We start from the raw sequence: 24,949 nt of genomic DNA, 5'->3' as shown, positions 1-24,949 counted from the left end.
AAGAAGAGCAGAAACAATATAAGTTTAGCATACACCATAGGGTTTCCACAAGGGTGACAGCAGGTCAGTGAAGGAGTCCCAGCCACAACTGAACATACTTCTTTTCAGTGGCTCTGACCAGGTTGCATATGATCTGTTTCCTGTCCCCTCTTTCCTTTTTCAAAGAGATGAGGGTCACACTTACAGCTGCAGGAGGTGTGGGGTTGCCCAGCAGGGAGCTTCCAAACATTCATCAATGAGCTTTATCCACTGCAAGGAAACTCTACGGAGAAACAGCTTCCTTTTGTTTATCTGACTCTGTGAAGGGCGTCTCACTTTCCTCCCTTAAAAAACAAAACAAACAAACAAAAAAAAACGATAAAGAAGAGAGGGGCCTCACAACATAAGAAACATGTTTATAACCAACCCTTTACATTTTTATAGTACCTTTCACCCTTAAGAGGCAGAGTTAACGTGCTTCACAGGCCATCATTCCAACCAGCTGTGGAATGCAGCTGCCTCTGGAGTGAAGCACAACATACCATGATTTGGCAGTTTCAGCAACTCTAAAAAGTTCAGGACAGGAAGTGAAAGACAACTCACCCAAAGGCAACATATGCTAAGTAGGAAGAACAAAATGAGAACAGCCATAGTGGGGTCTGGTCAGGACACTAAGAGTAACCCCAGGGTGTTGCAAAGGCAGCACTGTCTGACCTAGTGGGGGTCTGAGCACAGCACTGGAAGCCAGGGACTCCTAAGAACTGCTTATTATGAGAAGTCCAACTGGCATCTGTAGTAACACAAACTACTGGTTTAGGTTTTATGTATAAAACAGCACTTTAGCAGTGCAGTGCTCTCAACACCATGCTGGGGCATTGGTCCCTTACAGGAAAAATTACCACCTTTCAAATCTTGATAAAACCCATAATGAAGTTTTGGAAATGATTTTTCCAGAAAAATCCCAGAAAGTGCAAGTTAAAAATCATGAAAACTGAGATCTTGAAAGCCACAGGAAATTAATATGACCAGTATAATTAGGATCCTGAATTTCTGACTTGAAAGTAGTACCATCTTCCCCCTTCCTTGCACTGGAACAGGAGAGGATTTTAAAGCCATCTTCATATAGAACCTAAAGAATTTCAGACTCACTCACTGGCTTTCGCTTTGGCGTTGGCAGTCAGAATCTCAGCAATCCAGTTGATCAGGTACTGAGGCCTGAGTTCTGAAGATTCAGAACATTGCTTCAGGTCAGCAAACATTTTCTCTAGCAGGGTCTGTGTAAAGTCTCGGGACTGGAGGCCCTTTAGCAGAGGCTGCCAGAAGTAGTAAAATGTCTGAGGGATTTTGAAATCCAGCAACTCTTTATTTTCTATGGGAAAAAAACAAAAACACTACACTTAATTGGTAAAGTATTTTAAACATAACATCTGGTTTAGTGATAGCTCCAAAGTGAGTAGCATATACTGTATTAAGTGGCCCTATATTACTCCTGGCATCCCACTCTGAAGCAGTCATAATCAGCAAAGACAGGAAAAAACAATGAATGGATAATTAGGTAATTAATACAATCTTTCAATGAAAGCAGAAAATATGAAGCCTGATCTAATCATGCTGTAAGCCACAGGAAAACCTCTCTGTTTTGCTAATGCTTTGCCATCATAAGCTCAACGCCCACAGAACTGAGAGCTAATCTATCTAAAAAGGTACTATAAAAAGGGTTAGTATAGGGTAAAGCAACATAGTATTGAGCAGCTCCGAAGAGCTCTACTACTGTAATATAATTACAGCAACATCCAGATAACCCCCTGGGAACCTCTGAGGTGGGGATTTTCAATTAGTTCCAAGGGAGTTAGTCACCTGATTTCCAATGACAATAGGGTTTGGGTGCCCAACACTCTTTAGACAGCATTTTAAAGGGGCCAATGTTCACGTCTCTCAGTTCAGTCTCTCTCAACCTGTGAGCAGCAACACGGAAGCAAGTCACAGCTAGAGGCAGTCATACAAGGGTAAGAATTATTTTTGACCAGTTCCAAATGGAAATTCCTGTGGTCTCCATGAAACCCGTAGCTATAGTGAATACAGCAAGAGAGTCACAATCAGACTTAGAAGGAAGCCTCCGCTTGCAACCACTTAACTGCAGCATTGACATGGAAGGTCTGCCTTCATGCATGTAGGAGTGGGTACATGAGAAGGTAGACATGAAAATAAAAGGGGCTCCAGAAAGATGGGGTAGGATTTACCAAAACTTGTCGTAGACAAAAGGGACACGAGAGTAGGCCTGGTGTAAGCACACAGCATGTTTCAATACAAATTACACTAATGCAAACTTAATTTTTCATCATAATGAGAAAACATATTAAGCCTAACTCACTGCCTTACCCTGGGGTGTGTTAATTTAAGGCAGGGATTGGCTTCCTTCTGCATGCGGCCCGCCAGGGTAAGTCCCCTTGTGGGCCATGCCGGTTTGTTTACCAGCCGTGTCTGCAGGTTCAGCTGATCGCGGCTCCCACTGGCTGTGGTTCGCCGTTCCAGGTCAATGGGGGCTGCAGGAAGTGGCGCAGGCCGAGGGATGTGCTTACCCTGGCGGGCCGCATGCCAAAGGCTGCCGATCCCTGATTTAAGGGATTTCACATAAAGTCTGAGACACTAACCTTCACACTTGATATTTAAAGTCTTCAGTTGTTCCACAGTTGGGATGAGAGAGCCATCATCCAGAAGAGCTTCAGCCACCACCTCCCTATAACAAAGAGAAATCCCCATTAGTCCCACCCATACCTCACATTTCCAAAGCATCTCTTGTCCTGACCCCCAAAACACTTCACATGCTACATACACGGGATTCATTTCATCTGCTGCTGAAATGTGGTGGGACATGGCTCCTTAATAGGCAGGATTTGACTTTAATCAACTAAGGTCATTAAATGTCGACTTCAGCTGACACCCTCAAATCAACAGAAAAAAAAACCCCAATCGATAAACAAGCGGCACAAATGCAGCCTACCTCCCCCTTGCACCTGCAGGGATTGGTGTCACCAGCCCTGTGGCTGCGCAGGGAGCCCTCTGCAGCCCTGCCATCACAAACCTGCTCTCTCACATACCAGTTGGGAGTGCTGGGGCGGGGGTCTCTGCTCTGTTCCACCAGGACCCGCTCACTCAATTCCCATGACAGTGGAACTGCAGAGGGCTCCCTGCATGGCTGCAGGGCTGCTGACACACAATCCCTGCGGGCACAAGGTGCGAGGAGGCGGCTGCAGTCCTGGAGGGACAGAGCAGAGATCCCCAGCCAGGACTGTGAGGAGTACTCCAGCAGGAGACATTCAGTAGCAGGGTGGTCTCTCCCATGGTTGGGGGGTTAGCCAGGCCGATGACACCCAGTAGAAACTTCAATTAAAAATTGATTAAAATAAAAACGTAGTTCTGCCAAGCCTATTAATAGGCCCCAAAACACTATACGAGCTCAAGTCTGGGAGTTAAGATACCCACTGAAACGGGAGGGGAAACACAATCCTCCAAACCAGAATGTGACCAGGACACTACAGTTAACACTTGTACTCTGGTGGGGGGGGAATCCCTAGGCACTGAGATTTCAAAAGCAGTGCAGGGGATTCAGCACTATGTTTTTCGCTGAAATGATTCTTTTCGATAATGCGTGGTAGAGGTCTAACAACCAGGATCTATAAGGACCACAAGCAGTCAGCCTTGTTAAGTCCCATCTGAAAGATGGCATCTCTGAACCTCTGGCAGAAAAGCATCCCCCTATCACCATGTTAAAGATACTAGTTCAAATGTCAGAAGACGGGCACTCCCTACTGCCATTTTCTGCAATACCTGGGATGTACTTTGATGTCTCCCATCCAAACATCAGCCATGGTTAGCATGGGAGATTTGGAGCTCACAGCCCAAGATGGCATGCAATTGCTAGTACAAGGGCTTGGTGCAACTGAAGTGGGAGACAGAGGAAAGTCATTTAAACTCTCTGGTTCAGATAGGTTGAGCTGGAGGTTGGCAGTGAGAAGCAGCAGTAGGTTCAGGTATAAATTCCTACAGCCACTCATTATTTGAATAAGGGCTTCTGCTCTGTCCAGTGTTTGGCAATACACAAAGGACAGCATTAAAAATAACAGCACAAATATCAAACCAGCAATTTTCAAATGCCAAATGCTCAAGTGAGAGAAAATGGCATCTCTGCTTCTATTTGGGTTTACAGAGGTAGAACCGGAGTTAAACAAGACATACTTTGTTACAGGATGTCTGTGGCTTTTATTGTCTGGGGGGGAAGGGGAGATCCCCAAACCCAAATCTGAACATCAAGACAAGTTAAATAGACCTGATCTAAGATTCTATAGACATGAGCCCAATTCAAAGGCCTCTGGGTGCCGGTAAAACATACACAAACACTACACCAAATTGCAGCAACTAAGTGATTCAGGGAGACCCCAGCTACTAGAAAGGCCATCTGTAGACTGTGACTTGCCTTACAAAATAGGTTCTAATTTAGATCCCTCTCTTTTCTGGAATCTTTTCTAGGATAATTACTGTATTCCTAGATACAATGACTGTTCCTCACTGACTATTTAAGGTCACATCCATGGAGATGCAGGCTCAACCTTGTGATTACGCAAACAGGGATGACAAGCACAGCTGACTCAGGTCATTAGCACTGGAAACTAATTCTGCTTTTAATCTCTAGAGGCATCTTCCTGCCTTTCCACCACTGCACACATGTGGTCTATATGGAAAGAACCATAGCAATGAACAGTACCCAGAGTCATGTAGGAATGCTAAATGACGTGTCTTCTTAGGTTGTATGGAGCACTAGAAGAGGTTACTGGACCCCGTTAGCCCTGGACTCTGCCACCTGGATTGCCAAAACCAGTGAACTAGTAAATTTGTCATTTTTAGACTCATTTCCTTCCTGCCTTCCCAGCAGTTTCTCTGTTTTCCTACAAACATGAGACCACTCCCACTACTGCATACCGATATCTTATTGCTCGTTGCCCACCTTACCACTTCTGACAATACAGTACCATCTTTCAGCTGATCAGTGCCATCACCTCCATGCCAGGCCTTCCCTACATTCCAGTGTAACCCTTTTCCCCTCCCTGAGGGTTCTCAGTCTGAGGGAATGGCAAGGAACAAACATCAGGTAGGAAGAGGGTCATGCTATGGGGGCAGGCTTGGATCCTCTCCATTAGTCCCAACATCACTTGCAGCTGGTGGCCAGACAGCTGCCTCCGTCCCTGGCACAATGGCCAGATAAATGCTAAGGGGGGCAGGGTAGGGGAAGGGGAGTGGAAAGTCTAAAAGAAACCTGCCATCAAAGAACTCCCATCCAAATTCTAGGTGCTTTTGACATACATATAAAACCAATACTAAATGGAGTTACAACAGTCATCCAAAGCAGTGGCGTTTCTCCGTTACCCACACCCTGCCACATCTCATCTAATCACCAGTCAGCAGGATTTAGTTCCCCACCACGCATCTCCATTCCAACTGCCTCAATTCCCTGCCAATGCCCAGACTGCACTGCCGTATGCCCAGGCCGTGCCAGCCACTTCAGATGGGGTGGGAGAACAGGTCAAGAAAGGGACCCTCACAGAGCATACACTACCAGTAGCTCTCTCATACAGAGGCAAACCAACCTCAAGCACCCCTGTTCATCCTAACTGGGCAGCGTGTCATAGGAAGAAGGCAACCTCTCAGGTAGGAAGGTCTGAGGCCACTTAGGGCTTCATTGGTTAAACACACCATTTTAAATTCCACCCATTTGTCAATACCCAGTCTCAGTAGACCCTGGAGCACAAGCCTAGTGTGCTGAAGGCAAGAAACTGTACTCATCAAGCAGCCTACCAACATTCTGCACTAGCTACAGCTTTCCATTACATTTAAGATCCAGTCCCAAATATGTTGCATTGCAATATTCAGTCTAGAGATGAGAAGACACCGATCATAGTTAAGGCTACATTTATGTCACTGTGGTCACAGAAGTCATGGAATCTGTGACTTCCAGAGACCTCTGTGACATTCTCTGCTTCAGCCCCAGGTGTTGCAGGACTCTGGAGCTGACAGCCAGTGGGACCCTGGCAGGGTTCCAGCGACAGCTGTGACAAGTGACAGGAAGCCCCCTGCAAAGTTCCAGCAACAGGTGACAGACTCCTGAGGGGCCCTCCTCAGGGTTCCAGTGACAGCCTCACGCGGGGGAAAGGGAGCGCCTCAGGTAAGCGGCTGGGGTGTCCCGTTTTCTCTGTGGGAAATATGGTCACCCTGCAGCTCCCAGCTGCCCTGGGCGGAGGGGAAACCCCACAGCTCCCAGACACCACAGTAGTGGGGGAAACCCTGGAACCACAGCAGCAAAAGTCACAGACAGGTCACGGCGTCCGTGAATTTTTGTTTACTGTCCGTGACCTGACCATGACTTTTACTAAAAATAACCATGACAAAATCTTAGCCTTAATCATAGCACAAGTTCCATATCCAGGAGAGAACACAGCAACCTCACCCAATGCCACTATTTGATCATCTGGAAACAGCTGGGAGTGAAACCAGACCCCAAGTCGTGGACTTTGGTCACAAACATTGATTGTACATCCCCAAAAGGGCTGAGAGAACCTGACCCAACTACTCTCCTTCCTTCCCCCAGTGATTGAGCTACAGCCACTTTGCTCTCATCCATGGTCCAACAGTACCCAGACGCCAGGAAATGCATTTGGCTGCACTCTTCAGATCAGATGAGACAGCAATTTTAACCTGGGCATCACCAGCATACTGCAAATGCTTCAGCCTATGCCTCCTCACTAATTCTCTTCATATATGCACTGAATAAGAGGGGTGACACAGTAGATTCTTCCAATACCAAACACAAGAGTATCCTTGGAGCAGAATACACCGATCGCCAGTTCGCACCTTCTAGCCACCGGGAAATTAGCACATTTTCTAAGGGTTAACTATGAAAATGAAAGCAAAAATTTTCCCATTTTTAAAAAGTAAAATATCGGCAAAAATTCACAGGAAACTGTTGTTATGCCCCATCTTCCCAAGAAAGAGGGCTATGGTAGTCCTTTAAGTCCTTTAAGTTTAAGTCCTTTAACTAGACTCTCTTTGCAGGCTTCCTGGAGGTGTTATCTCTATAGTACCTGTGGTACTAGTTAGAATTCCCTGGACTGACAGAGTATTTCTAGCACTGCCAGAAACATGCACAACACAGAGCAGTTCCAGTTGGCTCCTTGGGGCCTCTGTACGGTTAAGCAAGAGGGTACTTATCAGACCAATGGTATGCATCATAAAGCACTCCTCTTGTTCTCTCTGCTGCTTTTGCATCCAAATACCATTCTTTGCTCTCTCTTTGGTGTCAAAAGGCAATTGGCAGATTCATGGCAGAACTTCAAACTGGGAGCCACAAGCTGTAGGGAGCAGAGGTTCTATTTTTAATTTGTAATGCTTCGGTGGCTTATTGGCCATTCACTTGCAGTTTACAGACAATTCCAATTAAGGGAGGGAGGTTTGCATTCAGAAGAGGTGAGATCCATTGGCATTACCCAGTAGGAACCTATGCTATGCTATAGCATTGGTGTTGCTATATAAAGATCAATGGAAACAAGAATGTGACAGGGTCTTATTTTCATTTTTAATATAGTAATGTACTACTGCTAATAAAAAAAGGCAAAAGACACAGGTAGGATTCTTTTATGGGAGATGCTTTTAATCACGCTTGACTCTCAAAGAAAACCTGTGGGAGGAAGAGAAATGTCACTCCAGTCAGAGCATCATTTTCAGCTGCTGGAAATAGGTACAGCCTCCCCTTAACTATAAATATAACAGCCCATACAGTTCTTTACAAGTTTGTAGCTCTGGACTTAGTAATAAAAATAGAATGAGAGGAAGTGTGGTCTAATGGCCCAAGCATGGGACTGAAAGCCAGATGATCCCGAGTCCAAATCTGGGCTCTGCCCCTCTGACTTATCACATGGCCTCCATCAAGCAACTTCACTTCTCTGTACCTCAGTTTCCCTATCTGAAAGAGGGGTAGTTCTTGAATATGTTTGCTACGAGTCACAGCAAAGAAATTCCAGTAGAGTTTGTCCCTCCAGTGGTTCACCATTTCCCCAGCAAGCTCACCTGCTTAGTGCAGGCAAGAGCAATCCATTTGCACACAGCATTTCTGAGAACGTGGCTGTATCTGTGCAGAGTGGAACCTGTCCCATTTCATCAATCAGTTCCACAGGGCAGATGGATGAAAAGAAGTATGCTTCTATATTTTACAGGCCGACATGCATACATGCACCACGATTTTCAATTATAACTAACGTCTTTTTGATGCCTCAGTTTGTAGATGCTCAGCTCGACACACATTGAAGGGGTCTGATTTTTCAGATAAGTGCTCAGTAGATTACTTTTACAGCACGTCTCTAATTGTGCCTCATAGCTGTGCATACATAAATTAACACAATATCCATCTTTACATCCAAGCTGCATTATGCTCCCTTCGGTTTGTTCAATGGTTTATTCCAGCGATTGTTTCCAACCGTTCTATTTTGCCCACACAGTGTAAGCAACAAAGGCCTAAATTCTCACACAACCATCTGCAGATACCAGGGCAGGAAATAAAACTGTCCCAGCATCCACTGCCTAGAGGCCAGGAGTTCATTATGATGGGCATCAAGCACTTTTGGTGGGCACGTGCTGACAGAAGTAAGAAGCCCATTTCATGTTTCTGTAGGATTGTGTTGTTGCTGGACTAGTAGCTTCCTTTTCTTGAGCCTTGCCCTGTAGGTTTCAGGCATGGGAGTGGACCAGAACAGGGTCCCAAAGGACACGGCTGTATGAAATAGCCCAGATCTCAGTCAACTGCTCGTCATCTTCCCTACAGTGGACTCCAAGATGGGAAGCAGGAGTTTGTTTAGGGACTCTCAGGACGGCGGACATGCGCGCACAGGGAGGAGAGAGACACCAGTGGCTTTTGGTGCAAGCGTGAGACCTGCCAACTAGGCATGCTTTCACCTAGCATCCCTTTTTCAGGACTTTAGAAGAGGCAGCTGCCTCCCTACAGTTGCAGCCCTAGCCCTAACTAAACGAACACAGTCTTCTATCCCAGGGAATTTAGCGTGTGTGCACGCTTGCTTACTGACCACCCTCCACTGGGTGAAGTGTTTTTCAGAAAATACACATCCACTGTCCACCCCCAAATTTTTATTGCAAGATAAAAAAATCCACATCCTACATTGTTTTATTTTCAGTAAGCTGCTTTGTGCCCTGCATGTATCCTCTGTGGGAGCAGAGTACCAGGCACAGACAAGACCAGTTAAGCACCACTGCAACTGCTCTGGGGCCCGCACAGAATTGAGCAGTGAAGGACTGACAAGGGGTAGGGCTGGTGCTCTAAAGCTGTGAGAGCTGACACTGAAATATAGTTACAAGCACCATGCTGGGAGGACTAACCAAGCCTAGTACAGCTGCAGGGCCTGTAATTCCCATTGACCCTGTCACTAACCATTGAGTGGGGAGCAGAATTACGAGGAAACGTTACCAGCACATCCCTGTTATTTCAGGTAGCTTAAATAACAAAAAGCATTGCAAAAATGTAACGAAACCCCCCAAACCTGCCACATGGTGCAAGAGTAGGAGGGCCCTGTGTAAAACACAGTTTCACAGAGTGCGAAGGATGCATGAAAGTGCCACCAAATGCTGACTTAAAAAAAAAATCAAATCAAATCAAATCTTGAAATTGACTAAAGTTACTTGTAAAATTCATTCCATGCAAACTCTGTGTAATTCAATACTTTGCCATTTACACTGTGGTGATTTTTAAGAACAAAATAAAATTACAATTATGATTTACACAGGGCCCTGTGTATGACAAGATCAGGTCTCAGGGCCCAGCATGCTAGGGAACCTGCCATTCTCCAGCTGATAGTCTGGGCTGGTTCAGGAAGGGAGCTTTGCTCTACGCTTTGTCTTCTCTGCTTCCTGTCTGCCAAGACCAAAGCAAATGTGCAGCAACACGCACACCAAGACTTTTCTCTCTGCCAACTCAACTCCTCCTTCCCCTGGAGGGAAGAAGAAAGTCAATTCATCTGACTCAATTCTTCCTTATTCAGGCCTCCAGTGTGGAGCAAGGAGGATAAAGAAATAGCCCTGCTCATCTTGCACTCCATGGGAAGAGGTTCTAGTGGCAGACACACTCACATTCTCCCCTGCTTGGGCAGTGCTCCCTTCCTCTATGGGGAAAGAGGAACCCACCACCTCTCTCCCAGACAGAGAACGAAGATATAATGCCTGGAGTCCTCCCAGGCCCCTAGGCAAAAGGCTCCACTCCAGCAGCTGACATGCTGCATGTCAATGCTGATCCTAGAGTGTGCAGTTGCATAGGTCCCAATGTAGGAATGTGGCAAGCAGATGCTGGGTCACCCACTGGTGCCTCTCTCTATGTATCTAGGGCAGATATGGGGCACAGAATTAATACTGTGTCAGCTGAAAGGCAACATGACTATGCGGAACTGGGAAAAAAGTTGTATGTGATGGCAGGGGTAGGGGCAAGGGATGCCCCTTCCCTCTCTCCCCCCTCCCCGCACACAAAAATGTTTGCTAGAAAGTCCATCCAGAGGTTGTCCTGTCCTTGGGCCAGAGAAGTTACCTGTGCCTAAGCACGAACAAAAAGGAGGTTGGACTGAAGTCCAAAATTGTGAAACAAGCAGTTACAGGAAATAAATTTTCTTGGAGGCTTGGAGGAAAATATCAGAAAATGAAAACAAGTCTAAGGCAGTTTATTGCAATTGCGAAACCTATCTCTAGCACCATCACCACTGCACGCTCCAGCTCTCTGTTGGTTTTACAAGTGGAGAATTGGTATTTTGCAATCCCATCCTCCAGAGGTGACTGCCATGAGCAAGAATTTCCTTACATAACAGTAACAGCCCAGTGCAGTGCAGTGCAGTGCAGCCAGATTCATGGTATCCCATGTGACCCCAGCGATCGGATTACCCCATGAAAGTACTTAGTAAAGAACTGGAACACAAGTCACAAGGTATAAATCTTATTACATTAACAGACGCTCACTTCCCCCTTCTTTCTTCCTGCTTTCACAGTTTGGAGTCTTTGTTTTTCCAGAGAAAAAGCCCTAGCAATCATTACATAATGCAACAACAAAAACAGCTAAGTAATGGCATCCGATTACATTTTATTAATAAAGCTAGAGGGACACATTATTCAAGTACTTATTTTTAAGGGAGTGGAGTGTGGCGGCATGGCAGATCCTTCCCCCACTTTATAAAAACTCCTTTAGGTCATACGCTATGTTCAAGCCCCATTCTCTGTCATCTAGTCACTGCGCCAAGTCACTGCCCTGAAACTCCAAGGGAGGCTCCCAGAGGTGAAATTTGAACAGTGAAAGGTGGAAGTGAAAGCTAGGCTAGACAGCTTTTATAGCTAACCATCTGGCCACAAGGTTTCCTCTCACCATTATCTAATCCTGCACAAACTCTCATGTCTTGGGCTCTCTTCCTACAACAACTGGTACCAATGACCTGGAGCAGAAAGGTTTTATATCCCTTTCCTGGTCTTTTGAGCCATCCACTTCTCCACAAACCAAGGACACTGACTATCAAAAGTTAAAACAATTAAATAAATTAACAGCAAGAGCTGACAAAAAAAAAAAAAAAAAAATCTACTTTTTAATTTTGTGGCAGTTTCTACAGATGTATCTTGTGAAGTAGCAGAGATATCATTCCAACTTCAAGCCTCATTCACACTCTGCCTGTTCTCTAAAGCAGTGGCTCTCAACCTTTCCAGACTACTGTACCCTTTTCAATAGTCTGATTTGTCTTGTGTACCTCCCAGTTTCACCTCACTTAAACTACTTATTTACAAAATCAGACATAAAAATACAAAAATGTAACTGCACACTACTGCTGAAAAATTGCTTACTTTCCTATTTTTACCAGATAATTCTAAAATAAATCAACTGGAATATAACCATTGTACTTACATTTCACTGTATAGTATATACAGCAGTAGAAACAAGCCATTGTCTATATGAAATTTTAGTTTGCATTGACGTCGCTAGTGCTTTTTATTGTAAAACTAGGCAAATATCTAGATGAGCTGATGTACCCCCGGAAGACCTCTGAGTACCCCTGGTTGAGAATCACTGCGAGCTGCTTACTGTATACCCTCAGCTACAGTATGAGGAGTGGCTGTAGTGACACCCATCAGCCACAGTAACTAAGAGCAACACAAAAACTTTCACTTGAATGTAAGTTAACTCCAAGAGGATTCTCTTTCATGCTTTCTTGCTCTACAGAACTCCAGCCTGGTACCCAGACCTGTGTACAGCAGATACTTTAATTAAAAGGGCTACCTCATAAAATCCCATCCCACTCACTCCGTTTATTTTGCCCAGGTGCTAGCAAAGAGAAAGCACTGCTCAGATACTGAATTCAGCCAGAAACCTGAAGAGAATTCTTCCAAGCACCCACATTAAATATTCACAGCATGATACACACAATATGCTTAAAAAAAGGGAGTTTGCAACATAAATAATTTAGGGAAAACATTAGTGCAGCGCTGCTATGCCAATGGTGGAAAGCCAGCGCTGCAGAGCTCTGAGAGTGCTTAAGTCTGCAACCCTAAGGCCACCGATTCCTTAGCATTTCATACCTCCGAACATTTTTAATTGGGCTGACACCAATTCACCTCTCCCGTAGCATATAATGATATTTGGTGTGTGACAGGGTTGGACCGGATGGCTACAGGAGAGTAATAGAAGGCAGATATATTAGCCCCAGGCTAAATAGGTCCCTTTTCCCTGGGTAAGGTAACAGGGAAGGTTCCAGATCAATCAGGAACCTTCTGGAGACAATTAAGACAGACAGGCTGATTAGAACACCTGCAGCCGATCAATTAAGGCAGGCTAATCACGGCACCTGGGTTTTAAAAAGGAGCTCACTTCAGTTTGTCGTGTGCGTGTGAGGAGCTGGGAGCAAGAGACACTAGGAGCTGAGAGTGAGAACGCGGACTGTTGGAGGACTGAGGAGTACAAACATTATCAGACACCAGAAGGAAGGTCCTATGGTGAGGATAAAGAAGTTGTTGGGAGGAGGCCATGGGGAAGTAGCCCAGGGAGTTGTAGCTGTCGCACAGCTGTTCCAGGAGGCACTCTAGACAGCTGCATTCCACAGGCCCCTGGGCTGGAACCCGGAGTAGAGGGCGGGCCCGGGTTCCCCCCAAATCCTCCCAACTCCTGGTCAGACACAGGAGGAGTTGACCTGGACTGTGGGTTCAGAAAAACGGCCAAGCTGAGGGCTGCCATGAAGCTCCAAGGCGAGCAAATCCGCCAGTAAGCGCAAGACCCACCAAGGTAGAGCAGGAACTTTGTCACAGGTAGTATAAGTAGAGCAGCAGCTTCTAAAAGGCCATTCAGAGGCACAAACAGCTCCAAGCTGTCAAGTGAAATATTTTTGGAGAAGCCTAACTAATTAAGGACCAGACAACATTCTGGGTGCATTTGGAAATGCACTTCAAGTACTGAATGTACCCAGTACACACTCATACAGCATAGTGAGAACAGTGGAGAACAGAGCAAAAGCTGAGAGAGGACACATCTGATGACACACCAAACCCAGAGCAGTGCTTCAGACAAGCTGCTAACTTATGATTTCAGGGTTTGTGGGGGCAAGGTTTTCACAGAAACAATCATGAAGGAATACTGCAAGATGGTTTACGGTACCATCTTGCTCTTAATGGAACAAACATACCAGGCTATGTAATAGTCCTAACGTGAAGAGAAGCTATACAATGTAGGATTCTCCAGAGAAATGACACTCCCTTCAGTCGGAGCAATGATCACTCTCTCCTATATATCTGATTCCCAAAGGCTTTGCCCAAAATCTTGGACAGATGTGTTCAAACAGACAAGAGCATCGACAAGGTAGCATTAGGAAATCACTGCAATATGTGATCAGATCTAGTTGCAAAGCTTGTCTGCTTCAGTTTTGCCATAATTAGAAATGTACTAAGTTCACTTTCTTTTCCTGCATCAGCACCTACCTGAATCTCTCCAGTCGATCCCATTTCACATTAGATTCAAGCATCTTGTTTCATCATCAAAACCTTTCATTCTCTGTCCCCTAGTGTGTTTCCCCTTGCCCCACCAATGATGCCAACCTCAAGTACCCGTTTGTCAGCTTCTTACACTGACATCTTAATGCTTTCTTCCTTGATATCCCCTATATCTGAACTGAAGGGCAAAACTACCATCCAATGATCTTTCAATTCCCTCTTTAGGATCCCCCTGCAACTGATACCTAAAAGAAAATCAACCAATTTATGATGTCCAGGTTAAAGTGCAAATGGGAGCATCTGACATTCTTTATATTTCTAATTATCAAAAACTTTGCAGCTGCATTTCTAACCTATATTATATATTTGATATCTCTCTTCCAGCCCTGCATGTGTCACCTGTCTCAGACTGCAAGATTCTTGGGGCAGGGACTGGGGCTTCATACGACTTTGTACAATGCCTAATGAGGCTCCATCCCAATCGAGTCCTCCCGGATCTACTGTTACACAAATATTTAATGATGTGAACAGAGCTAATATTGCCCCACAGAGGTCTTGTGAAAGTTAGACCATGTCCACCTCATAAGGCTGTTGTGAAACTGAATTCTCAGATGGAAGTAGAACATTCACAAGGAACTACTGCCTATTTTCTTTCAATTTCTTCATCTCTGCTGCCATTTTGCCAGCTGCCTGTATGAAGCACTACACATCAGTGCTTTACAGAACTGGGTTTATTCTACTTCTCGGGTAGAGCATATTGCCAAAGGATTAAATACACAAAACCACCCTATCGGTCAAAGTGACCTTGACTGAGTTGTCAATTATCCCCACCCACCCACAAGCAAATGGCTGCTGAGGTTAGAGCAACGAAGAAAAAGGAAGCAGAAAGAGTGGTCACATATCCAAGGGCCAGCTGCACACACAGGCCCCTGGCAGGGGAAACATTCTTTAGCAGAAATCAAGAACTAAGACCATAGGTGAGTTATCATCAGCAACCTATGACTTTGTCGGTGACTAACAAAGTACCCAGTAAAATGGTGCAAGGTGACAGCCCTACAGCTGTACAGAGTTATGGTTCCTGCCTGGAGTATGCGGCTGCTCTCCAGATAAACTGTACCTGCTCTCTTGCAACAAGTCTTTAATCTGAGCCAAAATCCACTCCACCTCGGAGGAAGAATTACACCATGCCTTGCGGGCCTTTCGTAAGGACTGAAGTTCCTGAAGAACCTGCATAAGAGAGAAAACAGTATCAGTAAATAAATATATTTTGTTACATGGGAGTCACTGAGAGCAGGAGGCACTACTATAAAGAGCAGATGCATAATCCAGGCATTTCATTCATAACCCTGAGAGTGGCTCTCAGAGCTTCCCTCTCAACCGCATTATAAAACACTAATACAGAAGTGTTCTGACTAAGGACAGGCCTAAACTGAAAGGGGAGCATGATCAAGGATTCAGAGGCAGAAAACTAGGTATTAGGACTCCCCGGTTCTATCCTCTGCTCTCCAGCAAGTCCATCTCTGTTCCCAAGTGCACACCTGTAAAATAGATAATGCCTACTCGAGTCAGGATTTTGCCATTAATGTTAAGCACATGGCAGAGACGCAAGTGTCAAATCAGCTTAGTGACCTATGCAACATTCAGGATGCAGTAGCAGTTGGAAAACAGCAAGCAAGGTGTCAGGCTATACCAAGAATAGGAAAGACTAACGCTAGAGACATATGCTGCCACTCTAGAAATCAGACTCGCTTTCAGCTTCACACACACACCCTTTAGCACAAAGGGGTGCAAGTTATACACTCTGCTAATAGGGACATTCGCACCCAGAGCAAGTGGCATTTCCATCACTACCCTGAAAAGTACCAGTATAGGGCACCTTCCGTTTACAGCTGGGAAACCACAGGCATAATGCCAGTGGAGGCTGCAGGGGATGTGACATCACTGAAAGTGTAAATTTCCCAATGTTTTGGTGACATGCTCTCGCAGTTTTTGTGCATGGGAGAAGGTGCAGAGACTTTTCAGCACAGGGCCCTCTGCACTATATTTCACTCCCTTCTGTGGTACACCGGAGTCTTGTGGGGAGGGGTGGCTTAATATACCTTCTGATTTTAAGTATCTGTGTCAGGTGGTAGATGGCATTAATTTACTGAGCACTGACATGGTGGGGTTCATCCTGTATGGAAAAGAGACATGACCATGCACCGCCAAGCTGACAGTGTAAATCAGACTCAAACAATATGTACATGATAAAAGTAGGTCAACCCTTCGTGTGCTCAGTGATTTTTTTAAAAAAAGACATTTCAGCACATGGTATTCATCACCAACAGGACTTCCTGCAGAATTCTGAGGAGGCTGATGAATACGGAGAGTTAAGGAGTCCCATATACAGGGGTAGGCACAGAAATTGTTGTGCAGATGATGAGACCGAAGGAATACCAGTTAGGCCCTGGAAGAACCTAGAGAACCGTGATTTCTTATGCCTGTCTGAAGTTGTGTGTGTTTAATTTGCTTAGCACAGTCACAGTCATGAGGTGCAACAGATGTTTTAGGTAACAAAAATCAAGTCTGAGATGTGACCTGAATATCACAAATCATTAAAATATCTCCAAGCCGGTTAAACATGAACATGTGCAGGAATATGTGTCCTTATGTTAGAGTATTTACTAAAGAAACTCACCTAGGTCTGATCTACACATTAATGTTTTACTGTTACAGTCAATTCAGTGATCTTAGCTTTACCAGTGTAGTTAAAGCTGTACAACCTCCCTAGTATGGATAAAATTATACGGATATAAAGATGTCTTATACCAGGATAGCTTGCTGAATGGTAATAGCTATACCAGTATAAAGGTACCTGTACACCAGTATAACTGTACTATAATTGAACTGTAGTTCAGACAAGCCATTTGTAAAACTAGTTAATTTCCAAAATTTAACATTGATTCTAGAGATCCATACATCTTTTTAGGTCTACAGACATCCACTGTTCCCAGGTATGGACCTTAAAGAGCAAGCCATTGGCATTTTACAGTCTCTAAAATGCAAAATCAGACTGTACATTTTATCAACAGAAGCTAATTCAAGAATATCTCCAGTTCAGTGATGTAAGAACCATTTGTATCCAATGCAATATTTAAAATCAGAACCAATCTCAGATACAATTAGGATTACTTCATAAATTAATCAAGCTAGTTCACACCACCTCTGAACTGTTGGATGGAAATCTTCTAGAAATAATAATAATTATCTCACTCTTCTGTTACCAGTGTATTGCTTCCACAGAGTTTAACAGTGTGAAAAGTTATTTCTTGCCATTAATTACTTCTATTGTTCATTATATGTATTCCCTCCACCATGAAAACACTTACCAAACACATCACATATGAGTGTAAGAACACTTTACCTTATAAAGTTGTACAACAGCATACTGCACAGTCACTAATATCATTTAGCCTCTCTGGAGCAGTTTCCCCCACACTTTTAAAATGCGGATAATTTGCTTATTGTACTGTAAAGTCTCAATGTTTGTAAATTCCTTCAACACTCCTTAATTCAATGTGTCATTATATACGTGCAAATTATTACTATCCTCTATATACCAAGTCTGTGAAACAGTTTGTTGCTAATTCTAAAACTATAAGCCACATGTTAATTGCTTCTATGAAAGTCTACTCACTCCATCCGGAACTTCCTTAGCCAAGTTCCAGTAATCTGGAGCTTCTTGGATTTGCAATGATGAAGTCATGCCTCACTAAATGTGATTTTGATTGCAAAGGATTTTTCCCTTGAATATTCTAGGATATCTGGGCACTAGAGTGAGAGCAGAGGAAGGAGAGACAATAAAAGAGGGGCTGGGGAATTTTATCCATGATGTATCAATTGTTTTAAAAACAAAACTTTAAAAAAAAAAAAAGTATTCAGAAGTTTTCCCCTCCTACACAGAGCAACTACGTCACCTTCTCTCCATCTTTCCTACTCTCTCTCCCTGCATTGCCGGGTGCTGTCCAGGACACTATAAATAGCTTTGGGCAGACTATTAAAAAAAACCCACACAAAAGACCCCTGAGTTATTGGAACAGTCACTTCCTGCTCTGCTCCAGAAAAGGGTGGGAGTGCCTGAACTTTCCAAAAAATGACTTGTAAGGCCCATTTATTACCTGTCCCATCATTGCAATGTATAATATTTAATGTCTGGTTAAATTGGGCCATGTTTTGATTAACAGTTTATTTGTAATGAGAAAGAATGGGGGATAAGAGGGGTTTTGAGAATCCCAGTACTGAAGAACTGTGATTTATTTGTTCCAGAATGGAGCCAATACAGAAAACTATTCCCTGCATCTGACCCTCCTCCCCAAACCTTTTTGGTAAGAAATACATAAATATTCCCCAGCAGATATTTAGCAATGGTTTTGCAGTAAACCAACCTATGTGCTGAGAACTATATCTATGAATTTATAATTCAGATCATATATTTAACATAACAATCAAATAGATAAAAAATGAACAGGGGGGAAAAAAAAGCATTCAAATAGGAGTTTTACAGAGATCCTGTCTATGGATCTCTTACAGTGTTTGGTGGGCATAATTCTCAAAATGCTATAGTCAATACATTAAAAATGAGAGGAAAATGTTCACACTGTTTATTCCACTGAAGATTTATTTTCCAGCACTCAGCTACATTCCCAGGCCTTTCCTATAGTTAATAAGCACAGACTGGAAAGAACACCTTACTTAAGAGATGTCCAACAAAAAGGCTAGTGTACAGGATAGCATGTTTGGAGGGTATGGTTTCGGAAGCAAGCATGCTAAAGGGTTTATTTGGTTAGTTGATATCAATAGCAGGGCATTTACACATGGTCATTCATGCATGCCATTTTGATGAAATAATGTTGCTTTTCTTTAGCAGTTGACACAGAACTAAGGGAGGGGAGGGAGGATTTTTAAATGCACAAATGGGAATTAAGTGCCCAATATCTATTATCTTTCAATGGGAACTGGATGCCTTTATTGCCCTTTGTGCCTCTGAAATCTCACACCAGATTTAAGGAATTGCCAGGAGACAACTGTCCAGCCAATAAAACATTATATATACACACCTGTCAACTTGAAATCTAGCTAATGAGTTAAAAAGTAATTCCAGATCATGCACCAGCTTCTTCCCTTCCACTGCCAGTTTATGTACTTTTATAATCACAATTTCCTATTCATTTTGTAACTTTTTCCTCTCCCCTATCACTATTGTAATGACCCAGGAGAAAGACACTGACTGTGTTTCACAGTTTCCCTCTATATAGTACTGTGAAACAAACAGAATAAAACTAGAAAAATTATTTCCTAATCTTTCAGTTAATGTAAGTATTACTTGTAACAGCAGTAACATTTTTCAGACAGAAATGTTATTTACATACACAATTACCAAATACACTGTTTCCCAAGGATTTTAGGAATTGGGATGGGGATGCGTCATTATCTCCACATATGCCTCACAGAGAAATCTGGATGTTTATTCCAAATACATTGTAAAGTTGCCAGTTGTAGTTCTTACCTATGGTTTAATTAATGGTCTGTGGGGTGGAGGAGAAGGAGTTACTGGAAAATATTACTTTAGGGAAATGGAGATGAGTTCTCAACAGACTTGATCCAAAGCCCATATAAAGCCAATGTAAAGACTCCAACTGGCTTCAGTCCTTATCTGAAGGTCTTCTAAGGTACCTGTCACCAGGGTATCTCAACATGCTTTTCTAAGGACATAAATATCATTATTGTTGTTTTAAGGAGAAGGAAGCTGAGAAATTGAATTATTTGTCGCAAATCACAAAGCAAGTCAGTGGTAGAATTTCTGTAGGAGTAGAATCCAGGTCTCCTGAAGCCCAGCACTATCCCTATCAACTGAACCCCGACACAAATACAGCAGGCTGGCTGATGGAAAAGCTGGACTGAAGATCTTAGACTATTTTAAAATGACTGATATCAATCAGCTTCTAAAGACTTGAGTCCAATAATTAAAAGTATATTGTTAAACCTCCTGCAGGAATAAAAAGGCACAGGATTTGCAGAGACAGGTTTGGGGCTATTACATATAAACACAAACAACCATGCTGTAACGTTTAATCATGTCCCAAACCACAAGAAGCCCACATTTCTTGCTCTCTGCAGTGAACCTGTGCCTGCTTTGCTTTGATGAATCACACAAGACACTTAGTACCAGGAGAGAAAAGAGCACAGCCAAGCTACATAACAGAGAGCTCTCTTCATCAGCAATGCTCACAGCCCCATCTACAGGCCACTGGATGAACTGCTATGTCACTGACAACACAGAGCCTTCACACTTTCCATAAGAAATGGCACTTCTGAAACTGGCAAAAATCACCTAAGTTTCAGTCTGCTTCTACTACTAGCAGGACAGCAAAGCAGCATGGGCAGAATCATCAGAAGTACTGGTATGACACTCCTATGCAGGTTTTTCCCCCAGGATGATTTAAAAATTACTGGTGGGGAAAAAAGATATTCCTATAATTACATGTAAGGCTAAGATTTGGTCATAGTTATTTTTAGTAAAAGTCACAGACAAGAAACCATAATTCACGGAAGCCATGACCTGTCTGTGACTTTTGCTGCTGTGGCTCTATGGTTCCCCCCGCCATTGTGGTGGCTGGGAGTTGTGAGGTTCCTCCTCTGCCTGGGGCAGCTGAAAGCTGCGGGGGAGGGGGGGGGCCCTCCGCCCATGGCGGCTGGGAGTTGCAGGGTGACCATATTTCCTAAAGAGAAAACGGGACACCCCCAGCCACTCGCCTGAGGTGTCCCCCTTCCCTTCGCCCTCTGCGAGGCTGTTGCCCGTCACTGGAACCCCGAGGACGGCCCCTTCAGGAGTGTGTCATCTGTTGCTGGAACCTTGTAGGGGCCCCCTGTCACTGCTGCCACCTGTCGCTGGAACCCTGCCAGGGCCCGCTGGCTTCCAGCTCCAGAGTGCCTCAGCCCCTGGGGCTGAAGCAGAGAATGTCATGGAGGTCTCTGGAAGTCACAGATTCCGTGACTTCATGATCTCAGTGACATAAACTAAGCCTTAATTATATGTGAACTAGCCAATCTCGCACACAGATATTCCAAATCAGGCCTTGCAAGGCATGTCAGTTTTCTGAGTCTGAATAAGAAGATTTGTGATAAAAAGCACAGAAGCAGTTACACAGCAGGGAAAGAAGCAGCACTCGAAGAGTTAATCAAATTGCACTTACCCCAAACTGCTGATTTTTGTAGGACACCAGCAGCTCTCTGACTTTCTCTAGAAATAAATACAATTACATGGTTTAAACAACAGGTAATGAGGAGCTAATATAACTCCCATTTCACACAGAGAAATGGAACCTTCCTATCTTTAAGGAACTAGTGAGCTATCCTCTCCAAACTGACCCCCCTTGGGCAAGCCATTTACATACTGTTCAATGCTTACTCGAGGCTTAAGACAGTGAAATGCAGAGATTATATAAATCCATACCTGGCAATTCTTTGATTATACTAGATTAGCAGTTCTCAGTCTCTTCAGTTCAATACAGGAATTGCCATACTGGATCAGACCAGTGGTCCACCTAGTCCACTATTTTGTCTCCAACAGTGACCACTTCCAGATGCTACAGAGGAAGGTGCAAGAAACCCTGTCATAGACAACTACAAAAGAACTTGACCATAGGAAGAGATGTTTCCTGTACCTGACAATTAGTAGTTATCTTGTGCTTTGAAGCATGAGGGTTTCTAGCCCTTATAATTTTGTTTTAAGTCATATGTAATGGAACTGTGGATGTTATAAACATACAATCCTTTTTGTACTCCTACTAAACTCTTGACATTGAGGATATATTGTGGCAACAAATTCCACAGGCCAATTATGTAAGTCAAATTGTATTTCTTTTCATCAGTTTTAAGTGTTTGTCTACATCTGGACTTCTTCTGCTTCTACTGTATCTATGAGACAAGATGACCAGAAATGAAGATAGTGTTCTGGCTGAAGATGTAACAGTTCTTCCAAAGTGAATTTCCCTGCATTTGTTATCACTAAGTTTTATCTGCCATCAGGCTGCCCAATCACCTGGCTTTGATTAGGTCTTCTTGGAATTCTTCAGAGTATTTTCTAGTTTTAACTATGTTAAATAATTTAATCATATTAGGACATGTCTACACTAGAAATGTGAGTCAACTTATTAGGTAAACTTTCAACCACCACAGTAATTGTTACTATGTCCACACTACCCTTCTCCCGTCGGCGGTGCGCATCCTCATCAGGTGTGTTTCCACTGACTTAAGAGGAACAGTGTTGTGGGCTGAGAGCCTGAGCTCTCAGCTCCACATGTAGCTTCCTGCTGGGAACCCGGCAGCTGCCCCGAGGCTCCCTGCTGAGCCAAGAGCCAGAGGGGTGGGGGAGCCAGGCTCCCAGCAGCAGGGAGCTTCCTTGCAGCACCAGGGTTCCCAACAGGGAGCGGGAAGCGTCCAGCAGAAGCCTGGCTGGCAGTAGGGAGCCGCGATGGCACAGCCCGGCTTGGAGTAGGGAGCCCGGGCAGCAGCTGGGCTGGGAGCAGGGAGCAGGCAGGCGCATGGAGCTGTGAAGTTGACAAGAATAACAGCCAATAGCCCATGTAAGTAATGCAGTGTCTACATGGACACTGCATCACCCTAACTACCGAGACATAAGCTCTAGGCCTCTCATGGAGATGAAGTTATGATGTTAGCGTAGTAGAGCACTTACATCGGCAGGAGCAAGGCTGTAGCGTGTACACTGACATAATTAGGTCGACATAAGCTGCCTTACGTCGACCTAACTCTGTAGGGTAGACCAAGCCTGAGTCTCAAACCATAAGACGTTGGCTCCTTCAGCCAATACCCTCTGTCTCTCGGTGACTTTACACACACAAAATCACCAAGTAACGTAGACTAGGCTCACAACTGAGAGGCAGGGTCTGAAAGCAGACCAACTGATAAAAAAAAAAAAAAAAAAAATCAAAGGCAAGAAAGGACCATTATGTTCATTTAGTCTGACCTCCCGTATTAACACAGTTCATAGAATTTCACCCAGTAATTCCTGCATCAAGCCCCTAACTTCTGGTTGAGAGAGCATCTGTCCAAAGCTCAATTAGACTGTGACCCCTAGATTCAATTTCATGTAGGGATTGACATATTAATAAATCCTGTGCCCAACATTCTTCCTAATAACCTGGCTTTTTCAGGAGGCATTAGAATGATTCTACTGTGAGAACTGCTTCTACCTTTTCAGCTACTATTCACTACTCAGCACTTCCCATAACTATAATACTGTTCACTTACACAAAACTGCTACTGATCCAGATCTCTTCTGAGAAGGCAGAAGAGCTGATTCAACAGAAGAAGGAGCTGGACCAGGCCGAACAGCATGTGTCTGCAGATAAGCAGGAAAATGCAGAAGAGAGATAGGGCTATAGATGAAATTGACTAAAATTCCTTCTTTAGAGAGGTTACTTGGCCAGCTGGGAGGCTCAGTCTAACACTTGGCTTAAGCCACCAGTAAGTTAGACACAGGACTGGAAAAAAGAATTAGCGACAGACAACTGAGGTGCATCTGATCTGCTGGTGTCCTCTCTCTTTGAAGGTGTCTCCTGTTACTAAAAGGCACCGGATCAGCACTTGCTGGATTGATGACGTATACCTGGGGTCTGATTATTATTATTATTTTTTAAAAAGCGGACTCCTATTTTGCACTCAGTTTTATGGGGACCAACTGACATCACTTAGAAGGATTATGTATCATCCCCGCTCAATAGAAAGACAATGCAGAGACCCCTGGACTAAATAGGTGATCTAGGCTTTTCAGGAGTGTAGTGGGGCATTAGAGTGGAATTTGGAATTAACCCTTAGATTTATAGTCAGGAGTTGAAACCTGGTTTGACCAGTTTCAACACTAAATTATTCCAACCTAATACATATTACCCTTATGGTCCTGGGGTTCCACTGCTAAGAACAGGTTTCAGAGTAACAGCCGTGTTAGTCTGTATTCGCAAAAAGAAAAGGAGGACTTGTGGCACCTTAGAGACTAACCAATTTATTTGAGCATAAGCTTTCGTGAGCTACAGCTCACTTCATCGGATGCATACTGTGGAAAGTGTAGAAGATCTTTTTATATACACACAAAGCAAGAAAAAATACTTCCTCCCACCCCACTCTCCTGCTGGTAATAGCTTATCTAAAGTGATCACTCTCCTTACAATGTGTATGATAATCAAGTTGGGCCATTTCCAGCACAAATCCAGGTTTTCTCACCCCCCCCCCCCCCACAAACCCAGTTATTACCAGCAGGAGAGTGGGTTTGTGGGGGGCGTGTAGCCAGACAGCCAGCCAGCCCCCCTCCCCACCCCCCGAACCAGCATTGCTGGGAACACGAGGGAACCAAAACAACAGGGCACTTAACATAAATTCCAGCACAGCCTTTGAAGCTGTGAGAAGCACAGGTGTGCTGCTACAATGTGCCTTTGGGAACATATACAACGATTAGGCTCAGAGCAGACAGAGAAGCTGTCACAGACATGGCTCTTAGCCCCTACTAAATAGCGTGATGCACACACCCCAACATCCTAGGTGGGAAAATATTTACCCTAATAAAAGGAATGTCCAGTAGTCGAAACTTATTGTTTCTCTCCCTTGCAAGTGTAAACTACTCTTGAGAGAGCTGGCGTCGCCCAGACAGACCAGCCCCAATTTGGCATAAGAAAGGAGAAAGAGAATAAAGGAGTACAGAGGTATAAGTATGGGACCTACAGCACCATGATTTTTGAGTGCTTTTCACTATCTATCTGCTGGTCAGATAAGTGACAGCCTCCCAAGGCTTCTGCAGCTAAGAGGGTCCCTCAGCCTTGTCCCTTATTCGTCTTTCCGCGGAATTGAGTGACCGATCCTGGCTTGG

The 24,949-nt window shown here is 44.1% G+C and overlaps 1 protein-coding gene across 2 annotated transcripts in view; it reads right to left on the bottom strand.

The window, feature by feature from the left end:
- Positions 1-24,949, bottom strand: part of LAS1L (LAS1 like ribosome biogenesis factor) — a 49,182-nt gene that overhangs the window by 17,381 nt on the left and 6,852 nt on the right. For both annotated transcript variants that reach the window (XM_007060184.4, XM_037908106.2), the window contains exons 6-10: positions 21,264-21,310; positions 15,149-15,258; positions 2,631-2,716; positions 1,133-1,348; positions 185-323 (exon numbers count right to left, since the gene is read on the bottom strand). In XM_007060184.4, the coding sequence (XP_007060246.2) occupies positions 185-323; positions 1,133-1,348; positions 2,631-2,716; positions 15,149-15,258; positions 21,264-21,310 (598 nt within the window). The remainder of the gene's footprint in view (positions 1-184; positions 324-1,132; positions 1,349-2,630; positions 2,717-15,148; positions 15,259-21,263; positions 21,311-24,949) is intronic.

The sequence above is a fragment of the Chelonia mydas genome, chromosome 9 (genome assembly GCF_015237465.2).
Source record: "Chelonia mydas isolate rCheMyd1 chromosome 9, rCheMyd1.pri.v2, whole genome shotgun sequence".
Classification (NCBI taxonomy): domain Eukaryota; kingdom Metazoa; phylum Chordata; order Testudines; family Cheloniidae; genus Chelonia; species Chelonia mydas.
This window is presented reverse-complemented; position numbering and strand designations above follow the sequence as displayed.